At 44.2% G+C, this 19,566-nt stretch overlaps 6 protein-coding genes across 6 annotated transcripts; 3 read left to right on the forward strand and 3 right to left on the reverse strand.

Moving 5' to 3' along the window:
• Positions 1–723: 723 nt before the first annotated feature.
• Positions 724–1,289, forward strand: EDB91DRAFT_1087529 (uncharacterized protein; the record flags this gene model as incomplete). The annotated part of the gene is made up of 4 exons (XM_041316232.1): positions 724–920; positions 987–1,086; positions 1,151–1,177; positions 1,230–1,289. The coding sequence occupies 4 exons, from the start codon at positions 724–726 to the stop codon at positions 1,287–1,289; spliced, it is 384 nt and encodes a 127-aa protein (XP_041170385.1).
• A 7,030-nt stretch (positions 1,290–8,319) lies between these two features.
• On the forward strand, positions 8,320–8,870 carry EDB91DRAFT_1087530 (uncharacterized protein; the record flags this gene model as incomplete). Its single annotated transcript, XM_041316233.1, has 3 exons — positions 8,320–8,367; positions 8,454–8,709; positions 8,743–8,870. 3 exons carry the CDS (start codon positions 8,320–8,322, stop codon positions 8,868–8,870), a joined length of 432 nt encoding a protein of 143 aa, XP_041170386.1.
• A 4,517-nt stretch (positions 8,871–13,387) lies between these two features.
• On the forward strand, positions 13,388–13,972 carry EDB91DRAFT_1062922 (uncharacterized protein; the record flags this gene model as incomplete). The annotated part of the gene is made up of 1 exon (XM_041314572.1): positions 13,388–13,972. One exon carries the CDS (start codon positions 13,388–13,390, stop codon positions 13,970–13,972), a length of 585 nt encoding a protein of 194 aa, XP_041170387.1.
• Positions 13,973–14,320: 348 nt separating this feature from the next.
• Positions 14,321–14,914, reverse strand: EDB91DRAFT_1255320 (uncharacterized protein; the record flags this gene model as incomplete). Its single annotated transcript, XM_041323958.1, has 1 exon — positions 14,321–14,914. The coding sequence occupies one exon, from the start codon at positions 14,912–14,914 to the stop codon at positions 14,321–14,323; it is 594 nt and encodes a 197-aa protein (XP_041170388.1).
• A 42-nt stretch (positions 14,915–14,956) lies between these two features.
• Positions 14,957–16,091, reverse strand: EDB91DRAFT_1255321 (uncharacterized protein; the record flags this gene model as incomplete). The annotated part of the gene is made up of 3 exons (XM_041323959.1): positions 14,957–15,561; positions 15,625–15,919; positions 15,966–16,091. 3 exons carry the CDS (start codon positions 16,089–16,091, stop codon positions 14,957–14,959), a joined length of 1,026 nt encoding a protein of 341 aa, XP_041170389.1.
• A 1,468-nt stretch (positions 16,092–17,559) lies between these two features.
• Positions 17,560–18,499, reverse strand: EDB91DRAFT_1087533 (uncharacterized protein; the record flags this gene model as incomplete). Its single annotated transcript, XM_041316234.1, has 3 exons — positions 17,560–17,981; positions 18,042–18,179; positions 18,391–18,499. The coding sequence occupies 3 exons, from the start codon at positions 18,497–18,499 to the stop codon at positions 17,560–17,562; spliced, it is 669 nt and encodes a 222-aa protein (XP_041170390.1).
• Between the last annotated feature and the right edge of the window lie 1,067 nt (positions 18,500–19,566).

Raw genomic sequence — 19,566 nt, forward strand, 5'->3', positions numbered from 1 at the left:
CTGGGACCTCATCTCCAATGGGCAAGCCAGATAGAGTTCCCCAGCAGCTTGGTCAGCCTTAAGGTCCCATACAGCCTGTGCCTCAGGCTGTGAGTCTGCAGGACGCTTCTCAGAGCCACTGACAAGCAGCCACAAGCCCTTGGAGCGCAGGTAAGACTCCATCTCTGATCTCCAGATAAGATAGTTGGAAGAGCTGAGTTGAGCGATAGTCATGGTTGACATAGCAAGGGATTGGGTGGCAAGTAGAACGTTCTAGGATGATGCAGGACGTTCAGGAAGGCAATGGATAGGACAGAGAGCGACAGGGGGTAGATGACCAAAAGGGGCTATGGAAAATTTCAACAAAGCCACTTGGTTGAACTACTCAAAAGCAACACAATGGGTGTTCCAACAGTCCAAATGGTGCTCAGACACAAAGATAAGGGTTTCCTGGGGCGTAGAATGCGATGGAATACACTAGGGAAGGAGTGTTAGAATAACCAAGTGAACCAAGCCACAAGTGAGCTAATGAGAGTCAGGACTATAGTCCAGTGTCAGTTGCTATTGTGTTGTGTAAACTAATGAGTGTACTATACCTATAGTCCAGTGTCAGTTGCTAAAGAGCAACCAACACAGGACTTGCTACCTATGGGCGAGTCTATGTAAACAAGTGTAAACACTGCCTAAGTAAGTAAGGAATTCACATCACATGCATAAGGTGCTCAATCACCACAACTAACACCAATGGCTCTACAGTCTGTTTCTATACCAGACGGCCCTTCGAGTACCGACACTGCTTCTCTCGCTGTGAAGGTGGAACTCCTGGCCGCCAATAAGAAGTCCACACCCATCACGATCGACTTGAAACCTAGGCCCGAAGCTATCAAGAAGCGCCAGCCAAGCACGAAGCCTATGCATGTGAGCACCAAGATCACAGCGTGGTGAGTTCTAGAACTTCTATTTGTTATTGTGAATACCAAGTAAGGCTAACACTATTATTATTCTAGGAACCTTTGCGCTCTCGACTGGCAAATGAACGGACATCAAAGAGATCCTGCGAGTGTCTTCGCAATGTACTGGAACGGTCTGTCGAACACCGACAAAGAGGTACATCATTTCCATATTGATATTATCTCTACTGCTAATGGAGTCTGCTACTGCTATATTATAGGTATACAAGCACAAAGCGGCCCTACAGGTGCGTGGTACTATGTATCACACTACTTTTTATACTAACAACCTGTTTATAGCTCAACTCATCTGGAGCCATTCGAGGGGGTGGTACCGGTGATGATGTGGACGAGGAGTAGTGGAATTGGCGGGATGGCGGACAGGGCAGGACGGCGGACAGGCAGGACGGCGGACAGGGCGGGACGGCGGACAGGGCACAATACCTACGGTTACCACCATAATGATAGCGATACCCTACGATAATCTCATTTTCTCCCATTAGATGCATATCAATATGTTTTTTCAAGCCAAACGAATGTATTTGCAGGCTAGAGACATGTCTAAACACAGTGAGAATCGTATCTAAACGTCTAAATTTTCTCTCGAGGTCTTTCTTTTTCCGTCTCAAAAAGTCTCATTTGGCTAAACACATCAAAACTCATCAATATTTTTCATAGGGCTGATATTTTTTGACTTATATCTACACCTATCTACCTCATTCTTGTCGATGTTCACTGGGACTCAGAGGTACCCTGTAAGTGAGTTGCTTAGGGATTGTAAAAGCTGATTTAAGTGATATGCACCTACAAAAAGATCAAGGGAAGCTGGCTTCACTGTCGAGAGAACAAGAATTAACGCTCGTATACAGAAGACAAGGCGGCCAAGCATTTTGAATGAAGTGAGAGGGATTCAAGCGTACTTTGATCTACTGGCCATATTGTTCTTTACCTAGGCTTGAGCTTAGCGTGGGTGACCAATTGGTCGTTCACTGAGCACCTCCATATGGTCTAGCTGAGGGTGTTCTTAAGGATTATCCAAATCCGAACATGTCTCCGCATTGTTGGGCGTCAAGGTACTAGGTGGATGCGCAAGCAGAGCTTGCCCATCCAAACGGCTATGAGACCATTGAAAGAGTAGCTTTGAAATGTTCAAAATTGTCATGCTGCGCTGCATCAAGATGAAAACATATAAAACAATAAAAGGTAAAGTAAGTAATCAAAGTCAGAAAGAAGAAAATGAAGCCTGCAGATTACGCTGATATAGGGTTGACTGATGTCATTAAAGCTCTGCCGGGATTCACCACGGACATTGCTGGCTGAGTTACAAATTAGTATTGGCCATCCCTATAGAACTGCATTGCTGACCTCATACGCTCCTTTGTGACTCCTCACATTGTACTGCATCATTTTCATTTGTAAATTAGTACAGTACTTACTCATAAAATAATGATTAAGAACGCATGAAGTGACTTGAAATGTAGAATTTGATCTGTGAAAACCGGTATTTGCTAAGCTTCCCTAATAGGTCATCCCTATAAAACGCTGACCTTCGCATTTGCAGGTCCTCTTTCTACTTCAACAATCTTGAATACGCTACGCTTGGATTGATAATTAACTTCGAGTAGTTTAATTATATGTATGTAACACATTTAAGTGAAGGAAAGAAAGTTAGACTACAGGTTCAAAAATAAACAAATGCGCTGCTCTGGATGACGTTCTAAACGAAGTTCTCAAGCCATGCGGTGATCAATGTACCAAGGGCAAGGGCACCTACCCGCCTCAAAAAGACACCAAGATACAAATAGGTACTTAAATGTATGTCATGGATTCCCACAGGGGGAATAACTCATCTAATTCGAGGCACACCCACATTGCATGAGCCTCAGTGCCAGCAGTGCTGGAGTTACTGAATGTGGCTGCTGTGTGACACCAAATTATAGCTTTCCATCACTTCCTGGTAAGGAGGGAGAAGGAGGAACCAGTTTCAATCTGCCAGATGTGAGATTGAAACCATCTCTCAGCTTTTGCATTCCATTCCCCAGACCAGTGCTCATTCCTCTCCTAAACATCAAGGGTAGGCCAGATGCTACCATTCTCAGTCATGCCTAGCAAGAGGGAGATTTCACCTTTACTGACACAGTTGTCTACCATTGTGTGATCGCTTCCTTCATCAAAATGTGGGTGCAGCGCTGCATCGATGGATGGCCCAGAGATTGCCATTGCGAAGAAGCCCACCGGTCCATAATGCAATGCAATTGTTAGAATAACCAAGTGAACCAAGCCACAAGTGAGCTAATGAGAGTGAACAGGACTATAGTCCAGTGTCAGTTGCTATTGTGTTGTGTAAACTAATGAGTGTACTATACCTATAGTCCAGTGTCAGTTGCTGAAGAGCAAGCAACACAGGACTTGCTACCTATGGGCGAGTCTATGTAAACAAGTGTAAACACTGCCTAAGTAAGTAAGGAATTCACATCACATGCTAAGTGAGAGTCCAATAGAGGAAGCAACATCATAACACAAATAACTCGCACCATAAGGTGCTCAATCACCACAACTAACAGATGTAACATCACTCCTCTCTGTCAAGCTTGCGGTATGCTCAGCTCCACGAGATCGAGAGCATGTGGGCCATCACTTGCGCACCAGAACCAGAACCTGGCCAATTTTGAGAAGGACCTTCAGGACCACAAACACGGTACATTATGCTCATTCCACACAACTTGTTGCTGACTTATTGCTACATAGAATTATTGTTAAACCCCACTGTGACTCTGCTATGCAGCAGCCTTGTCAACACTTTGCTTCACAATCAACAGCTGCCAAAGAAATCAAGTGACCTGCCAGTTGCTTCTCAAAGTCAGTACTTGATTGAAGTTCTTGACATAATCTGACCAAGGCTTCAGTGGAGATATGTACACATGGCCACAGAATTTTTGATGGAACTCCCTCAGATGGCACGCAGTGGCTCCTCCATAGTTGGGTCGTTTCTTCGCGGAACAAACTCCTAGCCCTCAACCAGGAATCAGGGCTAGCGCTGACAAGCGCGAGCTTTCTAGTCTAACATGCACTGTGTAGATTGATTTCTTCGTCTTTCTCTTTACAGGGCAATGGCTTTTTGGCTTGGATGAAGTCCATCAAATACCATCCTGTCAATCTAATAAATCCAGTGCCATGGGCCTCAGTGTCAAGAAAGTACTTGAAGCCATGCGCAGCTCCATTGAAGACGGGTATTTTACTCAGCTCTAGCTCCTACTATTCATGCACTTGATACATCAGTATGTACTTTCATCCTTCTCGACTTCGGTTGGACTTTTTCAGTTCTCATGAGGCCATTTTTTGCTCGTTCATTACATACACTATTTGAAAGTAGCATATAGTTCAGTATTTGTTTTCTGTGTCCCCCATGAGCGGAAACAGTAACGCGGTGTGAAGGTATGTATTACTGACTCAGAATATCATATTGAGGTCTGAGTCATGCTGGCAGAATTCAGTAAGGAAAGCAATAAAAACATAAACAGAATGATGCCCATTGTCCGAAATTAAGCCAGGATAGCATCAGAGAGAGCAGTATAAATTATGCATGATGTTCACATGGAAAATTCCTGCAATGAACACTGCTTTGTATCATGTATTCTCCAACATTAGGGATATCTAGTTCTAGGGTCTGCAAGGAAGCATCAGATAAGCTCTTAGCTCATCAAAGAAGAACACAATACAACACACCCATTACCATGTAGCTAGGCAAACTGCCTTCTAATGATGTGCCTCATGTGCAATCTGGATTCTGTATGGGTTTCTAGGATCCCGGGTTTACGTCTTGGCTGTAACACCCTAACATGCTAAGTTAAAGTGAAAAAGAAAGCATGACATACCACAAATACCCATCTCATGCATCTTGAAGACAAGGTAAAGGGTGACTACACTTGCGACAAGGAAGGGAACCATGGGCATCAACACCTGGTAACATGACCAGTCAGGTGAAGAGCACCTATAGCATGAGGAATGGAAGATGCAGGAGTGAATTAAATACAAAATGCAATACGATTGATCACCACACAAAAAGTCAAGAAAATCAATATCATGGCCATCAGACAAAGATGAGGAACAGGATGCAATACGATACAATACGACAGTCAAATGATCAAGAAAATTGAGACGATAACCATCATACAAGGATAAGGATCAATACCAGTGATCAATCCAGACAATACTCCAGATAACAATAGCAAAATTCCAGCAAAAATCAAGCAAAATCAAGTCAAGTCAGACACGGATTCTGACCTCAGCCTACATGTCACCAAAGACAAGCACTTATATGGTCATTTCAGAAATACATTTCAAAGTTGTAAAAACATATCTTCTGGTGGGCTGGTACATATGTTAGAGGGTACTTTCAGGATGGATATGACCCAACAATCAAAGAAAACGGTGGTTCGGTTATGGAGATATTGCCAAAATACTGACTTTTAGCCCCACCACCATATGTCATAAACACTGACCTCCGGATGGTCTGGGACCATCACCAATCGATTCCTACACCTGAAAAACCCCAGGACAGTCCTTTACAGTATCAGTTTCAAGTTAAAATCAAGTACAGCAACATATAAGAGGCAGGAGGGAGAAGGAGGACCTTGTATATCTCAAGAACACGAATTTTTCTGGGAAATCTGGCTCAACCATCATGTTCAGAGGGATCAAGAGTCCCAAGAAAAATGCTTTTGGAGCACTGGCAAGTCATGGGAAGTCTGTAAAAATCGATCTTTGGGTGGGGCAGCATGACAGAGGTGGTCAACTTTGGAACATGATTTTTAGAGCAAAATCTGGCTCAACCATTGTGTTCAGATGGTCAAATAACCTCCAGAATGAATCCTAGCTAAAGCCAGGCAAGTCATATGAAGGCTGAAAATTTTGATCTTTGAGTGGGGCAGCATGGCAGTGGTGATCAACTTTGGAACATGATTTTTAGAGCGGAATCTGGCTCAACCATCGTGTTCAGATGGTCCAACAACCTCTAAAATGAATCCTAGCTAATGCCAGGCAAGTCATATGAAGGCTAAACAAATCGATCTTTAGCAAGGAGAGCATCATAGGGGTGGTAGTCAACTTTGAAACATGGTTTTTAGAGCAAAATCTGGCATGACCAACGTGTTCATATGATCCAATAACCTCTACCATGAGTCCTAGCTAAAGCCAGGCAAGTCATGCAAAAGCTGAAAAATTTGATCCTTGGGTAGGGCACCATGATAGGGCTGGTACTCAACTTTGGAACATGATTTTTAGAGACCAAACTGGTATCACCAATCCATTCATATGGTCCAATAACCTCAAGAATGAGTCCCAGTTAATGACAAATGTGTCATATCAAGGGCTAGTAAATTGATCTTTGGATGGGGCACCATGACAGGTGTGGCAGTCAATTCTGGAACATGATCTTCAGAGACCAAACTGGTACTGTCAATCAATTAATAGTGTTCAATAACCTTGAAAATGAGCCCTAGTTAATGGCATATTTATCATATAAAGGGTTAGTGAATCAATCTTTGAGTAGGGCAGCACGACAAGGGTGGTGGTCAACTCTCGAACATGATTTTTTTGGACAAAATGAGCATTACCAGTGCATTCAGAGGGCTTCATAATCTTAAAAAAGAGTCCTAGTTAAAGTCAGACAAGCCGGATGAAGGCTGAAAAACTCGAGCTTGAAGTGGGGCATCATGACAGGAGTAGTGAAGACAGCACTGGAGATGTTTGAGGTCAATCAGTCTCAAAAAAGAGAAGAAAGAAGTGGATGGTCTGCCATATTCTATATTCTTCCCATTATATTGCCTTTGAATCTCATCATAGAATGATTGGTGCCAAATTGCAAGGATTTAGGGTGACATACCCATGACTGTACCTATGACTGTATCTACACCCACACGGTGGCCTGAAGTGCTGCATTTTCTATGGATCTATCCTTTCATTTGTGCTATAGTAGCATATAGGGTGTCAGAGGAAGTCTAGTGAGTGTTATCATTGGTCACTGTATTATTCAGCCTGAAGGTAAGATAAATCTCATGTCTATGAAATTTCTACTTCTAATAATAATCCAGAATGTGTAATGCCATCATGTTTCTTCCTCTCGCTTTACCTGACATTGCATATATATGCAAATATGCAAAATTTCATCAAGTTTCTTCAAATGAAAAGATGTGGTCTTGTTTGAGACTGATTATTTAAGCAAAAATGCGGTCAACTTGAACCAAAAAAAATCTCTTTCTTTCTTTCTCACTCACTCACTTATTTACTTACTCATTTAATCCTGTCACTATCTTTACTTTTTACTTTTTACTTTTTACTTTACTTATGAACCTGGGGCTTATGTTGGTGTCACCCTCCATGAGGGTCCTACCATTGATTATGGTACCAACATTTTTCGCTTCTGAGGATTTTTTTTACTTGTTACTTTACTTTACTTCTGGGCCTGGAAGCTTTTGTTGGTCTCACCCTTCTATGGGGGTACCACCATTAATACATCTTTGTTGATGAAAATAATAGTAAACCCTAATAAGACCAATAAATTTCGCTTTGAAGGTTTTTGTTATTGGTGTCCCCTGCTATGTGGGTCAAACCATTATTATAATGATTAATTGTCGCTAGGGAAGGTATTGTGTGTTGATATGTATCACCCTGCATGAGTGTCTAAGTGTTAACTTACATCAGCCCAAAAGACTCTGAGATCATCTCCAATCTATTTATATGACTGTAAAACAATGGGAATGCACTTTTATGCATTATACATTGGTATTCATATAAAATCATGGCTCTGGATGTAATAGATGCCATTCAGTCTGTGGTTGACTACTAATGGCCAGTTGGTGGCACCATTGTGGCAAAGCAGGAATTCTAGTATCATTGATGCTGGAGACATGTGATAACTGTCCACCATCAGAGATACTATTTTCCTACTCCATAGTACCATCAGTCCACCTGACCAGAGGGCACTTTATATGGAAAGGTTTTGAATAGCATCTTAGATTGAGACATAAATCAGGCAATTTCAGAATTATCAGTGAGATTGAGGGGAGTGCACTGCAGTATCATCAGTCCGCCTCACCAAAGGGTACTCCATATAGAAAGGTTTTGAATTACATCTCAGGTTGATACATAAATCAGGCAAAACCAGAATGATTAGTGAGATTATATCTCCAAGGGTATTGCCAGAAGTATGGTGAGACAGAGAGGAGGAGCTATCCACAAAAGAGTTTCCACTGTGAGATGTATCCTGCATTACTTCTAGTTAGATGTATCATCTCAACGAAGAACAATCAACTCATGCTGGGGTAAAACCTGTCAAATTTGTGTGACGTAGACCTCCCCCTGTGAGAGAACTCTTCCAAGTCATCATATAATGATCCAGTGGGTATATGTGACTTGGGTGATGGGACAAATGCATCAGGTTTGTCATTGGAATACTTGTAGGGATCTTGCTGAAAGAATTGTTGGTGTATGTCATGTTGATGCATCAGGAGATGAGTAGTATAGTATGGATCACTGTCAGCACTGGTGGTGTCACTGAACCCAAGTCAGACTGTCCGACCATTCCTCCCATTCCTCCAACTACGACTTCAAAGGCCCCCCCCCAGCACTGCTAGTGTCACTGAACCCGAATCAGATGACCCGCCCGTCTCTCTCATGGTACCTAAGCCAGAGTCAGATGGGAGTATCACAGAGCCGGAATCTGATGACATCACTACAGTGTCACCTATCTCTGAGTCCACAACTCGTCTTGACCATCACCGTATGTTCATGACTCTGAGTCCACCACTTCCAGGTTCACTATACTGGAAATATTTCATCAAGGAGGAAGATGTGAGGATGTATGACCACTCTGGGACAGACAAGAGTTTTCAAGCTGTGCGACAGATGAAAAAAGAATTGCAGGCACTTATGGATGCATAGTCCCTTTGTTTCATTAGATGAAATCATCATTATTTTGAAGCCCTGACCTAATTTTAATGAGTAAACATTGGTCAACATAACTAATTATGTAGGTTGATTATCCTCATCATCAAGATAGATTATATTAACAGGACTACAAAGTACGGACAGTAAACTGCTTCACATGTTGTCCTACTTTGTAGTGACGAGTGTGACATAGGCACTACAACTAGGCAAGTACTACGTAGTGGTTGTAACTATAGATGAGTTGTGGAAAATTTAGCCAAAATCTGTTTGTACCTGGATCTGCCTGGCTCCCCTCTGGATATCTGTGGCTCTGCATGACTCAGGCTGTCATGGGTTCTGACTAGGCTTACCTCTTTGTCCCTTCATGACAAGATGCGAGGTCATTGTTTTCATCCACCTTGACCTAATCATGATTGATGATTCAGACCCCTATCCCTTTTCTCACTATTCCTCTCCATCTCTGTCTGTCCTGATGACCGTCTTCATATCATGATCTAATTATCTCTTGGTTAGTCAACCTATTGTAATGGGGAGTAACCCTTATACTAACCAGTGAATTCAATGTCATTGAACATTAATTCTCTGGTCATTGTTCTGTCAGATATGCAGTCATATTCCATTATTTATCCACATAACCAACAGGACAGTCTAGATGCTAACCACTAGATATCTCAGTTCACCTTGCTGTTGCAGATTCTACAATGGAATAGCTTGACCAGCTAATCCTCTTTATCAATGACTGTATACTAGTGCCAAGCAATAGATCAAAGTTCACCGGCTCAGTGAATGGGCGCTTTAAGTTAGTTTGACATTTGACACTCAATATGAGTCAAGGAGCTATCTGGTGGGCTGAAAAATCTGTAACTAAGGAATGCTAACTCAAAGAATAGGAAGAAACTCTTCTGCTGACCAGTAAACTTGATTTTTTTGAACAACCATATTCTGCTCTCTCTCTTGTCAAACCCCACACAAAAAAAATTAACAACCCAGTTGACTAATTACAATTAATAACAACTCTAGTGCGCTTCACCTGGGGCTCAATAGCCATACAGAAGTACTTATCCTTGCAGGTGGTGATCTGATATCTGATGACAGGAAATCCTTCACACTCAAGCTGTAATGATGCTTGATTTTCTACTGTGGGGTTGAGTTGGTTGGACACTCCTTCCTCTATGAAGAAAGGTGTTGATTGCACAGAAAGCATCATCTGACTGTGATGGCATACTCTGAGATTGCTATGAATATCAGAATGTGCCATCACAGTTACATAAGGTGGTCTATGCAGTTGACACCTCTCTGTATATAGTGAAGATTGTTTGACCCAGTCTATCCAACAGTATAAAACCTTCTTTGCACATATATGAGGTCGCCTGGGCAGACAAATCTTACCTGCCTATGATGATATGGTCTGATATTCAAGCAATATCCGAATATTCCATCGCAGTCAAGTATAGATTTTTGCCCCAGTTGACATGACCAGTGGACCCATTTGGCAATGTAAGATTGCTCATCTCATATGTTGGAATATCCTTTGTGATCAAGCTATAATGATGCTGGATTGCGAAATATTCCTATAGAAACATGTACCAGTGATCTTAGCAATCTATACATACTTGGAAAGACATTTGTTTGACCAGTGAGTAACATATATTAATAATAGCACTGCATATTGAGACGACACACAGGAGGAGTGAATGTTCTGCCCAGTGATTCCCTGCTATAAGGAAGGGTGTTCATATTTCAGTATCCAGTGCTCCCTGCCTCTCATCTTACTGGAGCTGATAGTTGATGTGCTCGCAGTCACCAGGACTGGTTGATGTGATACTTGGCTAAAACCACCAAGTTTGCAATCAAGTCTTAACTCAATATCAGAATATGCCTGCCTGATCAAGGTGCTGTTATGTCCACTTGGTTGGCAGGCATCGTACATACAATGTAAATTGTGAGCTAATCAACATCCATTTCCTCATCTCTGTCCACTAATTCTCCTATGTCCATAGGAAATGGCCTAGGTTTGTGAGGACATGGGGGAGGGGGGACCCTCTGGTTTTTCTTGGTCATGGTCATCTTTTTGCGAATCTCCCGACACTTTTGTCTATCTGTCTTCCTTCTCAGATTTCCATCAGTGTTGAATGGCTGTGAGTCCATGAGGTCAGCTGCAAAGATGCGCTTTCCCTTGATCAACTTCATTGTTCAACGTGCTTTTGGGGCATTCCGTCGACTCTCTGCCCCCCTTCCAATACAGTGAATCCTGTAAAATACAGGATTTGTTATGAATACTATGGCATCATGCTTTTGTATCCACACTTTTCCACCACTTGCAGGAAGACTGTGCAGGTCAGAAAATACTTCACATAACCCTTGCTTGAGCAATTCCTGCTGATCCTCTTCCATCGTCTCCATCATCCGGTGAAACTCTGTGATATAATTCCTTCTCCCTCCCATAGTGTAGACCACTGAGCATTGTTTTTATGGGAGGCATCATGGTCAGGAAAGAATAGCGAGCACCTGTCCACAAATGTTTTTGACCTTGGACCCATGTGACCAGGAGTTACACCTGTGCTGTTATGCAGCCCAGCATTGCATGCTTTGAAAAAGACTGCAGCGAGGGTGTCATCGATGCTAGTTATCATCCAGCACTTCATTGCCTCCTGAAGTGAGTTTGGGTGAGGTCTGATGCCTTTAAAGACTTCAGGTGTCAGCATAAGCCATGTGTGCCTCGTGAACATGACAATCAGACTGTCTAACAGATAGTTGAGTATTGGATAACCTGGATGACCATGTCCATGGTCTTATGATTATCGCAGGTGAGTTTGCAATGGCTGCCTTGAGTCTAGTCCATGATGGTGTCCGACCAAGGGGATAGTCCTCCAGCTCTGACTCAGGAGTCCTGCCAAGCATCCATCCTTCCTACTGCTCTATCCCTTTGAGCTTTCAGCATTGATGCCCATGAGAGCCAGCACATTCATGTCGTCGATTTGCTTGCACCTCCTCCAGGCTAGGTGTCACTGTCCAGATCGAATTCCTGTAAGAAAAACATCTCTGCTGTCTCGAGGACATTTCTATATTCAAGGAGGGCGAGGGATTCACGGATGTGAAAGTCATAGATGATAGGGGTCGATGTTGTCGAAATAAAGCATGTGGTTTAGCAAGCCAGTAAGAATACCAAGATTTGGAGGATTCTTTTTGATGATGGATATTTGGGTCCTCTGAATCTCTTGCACCTGTTTCCTGATAAGCTCAAACCATATCTTGGATGGGATCCACAGAATTGGATCTGACTTCAGATATTCTCTAGCCCACATGCAAATTATCACTAGAGACATTCAGCTCGTACGCCAATGAGACATGCAGTGTGAATGACCAACCTTGTCTTCTATATTATCCAGTATTATTCTGGCTGCATGTCCACTGACCCTATACTCGTCCCTGACACCATATGTTTTCTCCTTACAACAATTGACCACCTATGCAATGTCAAAGCATTCAGCCATGTAAGATAGGGCTCAAACAGTCTCGACAAAGCTTATATAATCCTCCCCCGCCAAAAGTGTGACAGATGGACTGTAAATACTACTACTATCTACACTGATGTGCTACAGAAAAAGTAAAACTCAAGTACAATGGATAGCATCATGCATGTTATTATTTGAGTTGTATGGTAATTTAAGAGAGCTGTAATGAATATCTGTAGTCTTTTGAAAAGTTTTGGTAAATATAATTATATTTTAAGGCACTTAGCACTGCACCTGACCACCGGAGAAACTCCGCCACATCCAAAATGCCCCGGCCATCGAAGAAAGCAAGAGCAGGGGTAAAGAACCTTGGCCCTTATGCTATAAAGAAGAATATCAGAATAAGCTTTGTACATGAGAAGGAAAATGTGAGTAGAGCTGTCACTGCAACATGTTCGAAGCAAATCAACTCATGCACGCACCAAAAATTCAAAGAATATCAACCCCACCTTCGAACAGATGCTGCCTTCACCTTGCATTCTGGAGCTGGACTTGGAGAGTAACATGGTGGTTGACACACCTGAACCAGAGACAGTATCAACAGCAACTGCCGAGGACATGGATAAAGATGACTATTACCTTGATCATGAATCTGATGGTGATATCAACAGCAAGAATGGTGTGGATTTAGATGTGGAAGGTGACTGTGGTGGTGAAGACACAGAATATGCTACAGAGCCTGTGCGGGAGTTCTATGCACAGCATCTATTGTCTCTGACACTCGGTGCTGCTGAGAAAGCTCTGGAGGACATCAAATTAATTCTGAAGCCTCAGAGAAAGAGTGGGGTTGGTTTTGTATGGGGGGACTTTCCTCCATTGTTGAGAGAGTGGCTCGAGCAGATGCGGATGCTCTTGTGTGTCTTCATTGACCGCACTAATAAAGCTGAAGCAAGGCCTAGCCCGCAGTGGATAGTGTCTTCTCTTGCAGTTGCACAGGCACACCAGAAAGGACCATCCTATGCTCACAAACTTCACCGTTGGACCCGATCCTTCATCATGGATCATGATGACCTTCCTTTTGACCTGTATGGAGTTTCACACCTGTCAAAAATTGATGACAATGAACTCGCATTGGAATTACATACCCACCTCCAGTCTATCGGAAAATTTGTCAAAGCTGCAGATCTTGTCAGCTACATCAGTGACAAGGAAGTTCAAAAGCAGTTTGGACTTACATCTGGAATTTCACATGCCACAGCAAAGCGGTGGATGCACAAGCTTGGCTATCGCTGGCTTCGTGATCAGAGGGGCCAATATGTTGATGGTCACGAGCGCATCGACGTCATTCAATATCGCCAAGAAGTATTCATTCCTGCAATAATGGCCATCGAACCACGTCTTAACAAATGGCTAAAAGATGGCATCACATCAGAATCATCACTTTCCCCAGGAGAACGACATGTAGAAGCTTGGTTTCAGGATGAAGTTACCTTTTATGCAAATGACCGTCGGCATTCTGGATGGAAGCAGTTAGATGCCAGCATAGATCCTCGTCCAAAGGGGGAAGAGGTTTCTATGATGGTGTCAGACTTTGTCTCTGCAATGCATGGCTGGTGCCGCTCACCTGACGGAATCTTATGATGGGGTAAGCTTGTATGTGTCACTGTCAGAAGCGAAAATTGCTTGGTTACTGTTCGTCCAGATTGACTCGTAGTAGAGGTTGTAGGTGCTCCTGAATGCGATATGGGTCTGCTGGGATCTCTCCTGTTGCATCTCAGCCTGCAGTGCTCCATATATAGAAAGTGTGTTGTGATGCATCTCGCCTCTCTTGTAGCCTCCTGCTCTGAATCATGCTTCTAATGCATCTAGTCTCCACACTCCTACGACTGGAACATCTGGAGAGTGAGGTGTAAATGAAATTCCAATGTCCACCAGCAGTTCCCCATGCCTCCTGTTCATCATATATGGCCAGTCAAGGTCAGACAGATTTCAACACAGTGCCTCTTCCGGTCCTGAAAAGCGCCCTCTCTGACCATCCTTTGTGAGTAGCTTGATTCCCTTTCCTTCTAAAATGAAGAACAGCGACTCATACATGCTGAGCTCGCCCTCCCCATCACGTATGCAAGCTTGCATGCATTTCTGAACTTCCATAAAGTCATCATCTGACAGGGGTACAGTCTTTGGAGGTCCCCATCCACCTTTGCATCCATCTCTACCTCTGGCCTTGTATTGTGCCTCCTCCAACGTCTGCTTGAGGTAAGGTGCACAACTGACATCAGTGCAATCTCCTATGGATGGAAGTAGCACTCTGTCCCAGAAGATGTCCAAAACCTCCTTTGGCATTAGCATGATTCTCCAACCATTCACTGGGTGTTGATGGATCATCCTTGGGAATGCGATATATAGATTGAGTGTCAACAAAGCAGAGGATATGCGGCCAATGCATGCATGAGGGATGGTAGACATTGGAAATTGTTTGGACAGCCATTCTGTCCTGCTGCCAGGCATACTGGAATCTGCTTCTGACTGTGGAATCGTGATGTCGATATAAGCGTGATTATGCTTGAATATGCCAGGTTTCATCTGAAATGGTGGAGTGATATAGATACTCATGGATCCCTTGCATCAGAAGAGCTTTGTGGTCCAGATTATGCTGTCTATGTCCACTGAAATCTCTATCTCATCTTCTGAAAATGCAACCGCATCTTGTTCGAGATCAAAATATAAAGCTGGGCTATCACCATAATGATTACTGGTGCGACCACGCACAAAGGAATTGTGTCTGAACCTGCAGTCATCATGCAGTGGGGGATCATATTGGGCAGAATCGATGAGTTCAGCAGCAGACAGTATTTCCACATCTGTGACCTGTGTGTGGTGTTCTCCATCCTCTGACCCTAGCCGGTCCAGGCTGTATGCACCTGTAACACAATCTGGAACCTGATTTGAAGGATTGTAGGAGTCTGGTGTGCCAATGGGCATGATATGATCCATGGTGGCTATTGGGTCACATTGATAAAACATGTGGAATGAGCTAGGGGTAATGTGGTAGCCATGGTCCACCCAGTCCACCCAAGCAGTTGAGATCTGGATTCCTCCAGCCTGTAATGTCATTGCTGGATTGGATTCCCTGGGAGTCATTAACATTTCAATTATTGGTCCACCTTCATAACTGTCAAATGTGTGGTCATCCTGAAGCCACCTCTGACTTGCATATGCAGCCAGGGGGACTGGGGCAGTGGGACGTGGAAATCATTTGTTGCTTCCAAGATGCCAGTGTTTTACTCGCGTACGAGATGCTGAGGCAGAAACAGAGTGTTGTGAGTCAGTGGTATCCTGGACATCAGGTGGCATGTCCAGCTGGAGTTGAATGTGCGTGCCAATGGCATGAGGGACTATAGAATTGCAATTTTGACATTCAGTAAGTAGCTTGTTTGCTTTAAAAAGCTTTGCAAGCTTCACCTTTCTATCTGCAGGTAGGTTCATTCCAAGGGCATCCTCATCATCACTCCATTGAGCTTCCAAACCGTCCGGATCCACTGGAGTTCCATCTTCATTCTGTCCATGGTGTGAGGGGTGTTCATCACCCTGATGCAGGTATGGGATGTTGACATGTTGAGCAGGTGGCACTCACAACAGTCAATTTCTGTAGGAGTTTGAGACATTCAGCCTGGTGCCGCCCATTCCAAATCACATTGATGACACCCTCATCTGGTAGCTCGCCCTCTTGCCATTCGTCTTGCGCAGTGTCAAGGAGCATCAAATAGTCACTACAGCAGAGCTTGATACACCTGTCATATACCGGATCCGAGTACACCCAGTACCACCTATAAGCATCCCTACCCCTGGTCCAACCCCCTGTTTCCCTGTCCACTCCATTCCTCCTTCCCCGACAATGCATGAAGTGTATCTAGCAGGATTAGCCCTGCTACCTCCGCCCGACCCCATTCTGCTTTTCTGACACTACCCCTATGTCCCCCGACCCCATACCCCTTCCATCCAACCCTATCTGGGGTTCCGCTCCTCCACCCTATCAGTCCACCCGATCCTACTCCTACTCCCTCCGCTTTTCCGACCTGCACAGATCCTTCAGTTCCGCTTGTATTCCCCCACCCAAATATTAGTCCATCTGACTGCCTCACCGGTCCACTCCTAGACTAGGAACCACTCAACTGGTCCTATCCCCATTTAGTATCATAGTTCCGCTTTTCAGATCACCAGTAATCCCTATACCCTAGCAATTCTGATCTGTTGCGTACATACTGTTCCCCGAGCCTTATTCTCGTATGTCTCAGTCATCCTATTGTAATCCTATACACTCAGCACATAGCCTTCTGCTATGCTATGCTCATCACTTAGAGTATATAAACATGTACATTCGTCTGTAGATACTCAGTCGGAATATTACCTTTTCTAAACCCTGTTCTTCTGCCCTTTGACTTAAAGCTTACCCCAAGTCAAACTCCTGTTCCCCGGCCTAGGGGATTGACTCCCTAGGTCGGCTGTCCTCCGATCCTCTGCTTCCCTGCTTCCCCATTCCTCCTGTCCCGCTGGTTCCGCTGTTCTGTCGTTCCACTGTTCCGTTGTTCCGTTGTTCCTCCATTCCCCTGTTCCCCTGTTCCCCCGTTCCTCCATTCCTCCGCTCGTCCGACTTCCCATGCGTTGGAACTAAACCCCGGATTCTCGCATCCATCCCCTCCATTCCGCTCTGCATTGGACTTCGTCCAAGCAGTCCCTTCCGCTCTGCTTCTACTGTTGGTTCCGACCGCAGTAGTCTCCTGCTTCCCTCCTGTCGGGCGGAACAACCCCCGCCCAACTTTCCTGCGCTCACCTAGTAGTCCATCGGTCCTCCTTCAGAGGACCCCCATTCCAACGTCCTGTCGGAACTCCTAGAACTCGTGTCGGACTACACCCCAAAATTAGGGGCACGTACTTGAGTAAGGGGCGCAGCATATGAGCTGAAGTCAAGCCCCTCAGACTCCGCTTTACCCCTGAGCACGGTCTTAACAACGCCCAGCAATGACACGCAACATGTGAATGTGCAGTCTGTGGCCACACTGAACTTGAAATGCTGGAATGTTGCCATGCTCGTCTAATCCAGAGTTAAGACATTGCCCAAGCACGGAGCAAGCAATTGGACCACAATCCACTCCATTTTGCTTCCAATCTACCGATATCACAGATACACCATTGACATCCCCCGTGCTCCAGCCATGAAGGGCACCAATTCACTTCCAATATTTCGGTCCTCTCCACTCATTCCAGTCGTCCGGATCCACTCCATCGACATCCATTGCATCATCGGAAATATGACGACCCAGGACATAGGCTTTGTGTCGCTGATAGTCGAAAACAACTGCAAAGAAATGATTGACGTGATGGACTACAAATCCAACAGGGACAACAGGGCATATTCCATCATGAGGGATGAAATAGTTCCTCTGGAAGAGCTTGACTTCTTCATCCTCCATCTCATTCACCATTGTTGTGTGCATATTCACATACCTCATGCGTGATCTGCTCAACAGCTCGTACCACACATGGGACAAATAAAAGTCTGCCACTGTTGCTTCAAGCCACTCATTCAACTGGAGGGTCGCCCAGGTGTCTAAAACAGATGTCCAAACACCTGGTTGGGCCATTGCATGAGCTGTGATTGGGCAGAATACAATTAGTGTTTCATCCTATGTATAAATAATTATGAACCCACAAGCAATTTCCTCGGCCATCAGTTCAGGTATCGTAGGTGGTGAGACATCAGGTGAAAGCGACCGTACAGTAACCTGTGGTGGAGGGGATGGCCTGTACTCATCATCTGATATTCTTCTGGGCGAGAGCTCTTTGATCACTTATGAAAGATATTAATACATGTTCGCAGCAGTCAAACGATGTAAGATACTTATGGTGTGCTGGTTCTGGCATGTATTCATCGTCCCAGTCGTCCAATGGAATAGTACTTGAATGTGGTTGATGAACTACATGACATTTGGATTGTTTGGATGCTGTATATTCGATGTGATTCACATTTAGCTTTAATGAAGATTTCCAACATCACTGACCAGTAACTCTTGCATACACAGTGCAGCTTTTTTGGATGTCCCCTATGTTGCCTATTAGTGGATGGAGTTTTGCTGGCTTCGCCCTCCTCCATGCATAGATCACCGTCATAGTGGACCGCATTTTCAGGCTGGTGTTCCTGCACTGGATTGCTCATAGCACGGATGATGGGTCTGGAATTATGATTTCCCAGCTCCTTGGGTGATGATATTCCTATCCGTGGATGCCATTGTCCTGTGTTTTTGTCCTATGCACATGATCATGTAGATCTGGGTAGAGGTCAAGTATAGGAGCTCATGATGTGTGGTTGGTTTTCTAGCTGGTCGTCCACATGGACTGGCATGGTTTCTGTGCCTTTGAGTGATCCTTATGTTCAGTTATGCTCCTCACATCTCTTTCCATCGACTGTGCCCTCATATCTTCATCACTATTTAAGCTATCATCTCCTATACGCGTTGCAGCCAATGACCCCTGTGGGTTCCAATCCAGGATGCCAGATGTCATGATCTGCTGCAGGATATCAGCTGTATCCAACTCTTCATCCTCAGCCTCCTTCCTTCGCTGGTCCTCATTGTATATTGTGCTCGTGAGGTGATTATATGTCTGGCCATGATGAACCACATCATTGGGTGAGAAATGCTCAGGGACAGGGCTAAGTGTAGCATGTATGTGTTGTGCATTGGTATTCTGGATATTCCGAGTTGATCTATCAGTTGGAAGTATGGTAACCAGCTTGCCACCTTGACCAGAGTCTCAACTTGACATGTAAATATGACTTAAGTTCATAGACTCACGACGTTGCACAACTCGCTTTCTTGGCCTCCCTCAGCTTTGGCTTGTTTTCTTGGACCTCGACATCCTCTTGGTCCAAGATGTTGCATTTTTCCATACCTGCAGATAGTACTCCAATATTGTCATCAGGATTCAATCTGTCCTCAGATGCACTCCTCTCAGCTGTCTGAACATTAGTCCCTGAGATCCTCGAACCCTGTGGGTTTCAATCCAGGATCCTTGATTTGAGTATTTGCTGCAGAATATTGATGGAATCCTCTTCATCTATCAGACGCCGTATGCTGATGTGTGAGTAACAGATCACACCCTGAAAACATCCTGATTATATTTAACCTAGAATGTTCATGTGCTACAAGTACATACAATATTGAGTCGACAAAACACCT

Source organism: Suillus paluster (genome assembly GCF_016628075.1).
Source record: "Suillus paluster strain FC165 chromosome Unknown EDB91scaffold_135, whole genome shotgun sequence".
In the NCBI taxonomy this organism is placed as follows: domain Eukaryota; kingdom Fungi; phylum Basidiomycota; class Agaricomycetes; order Boletales; family Suillaceae; genus Suillus; species Suillus paluster.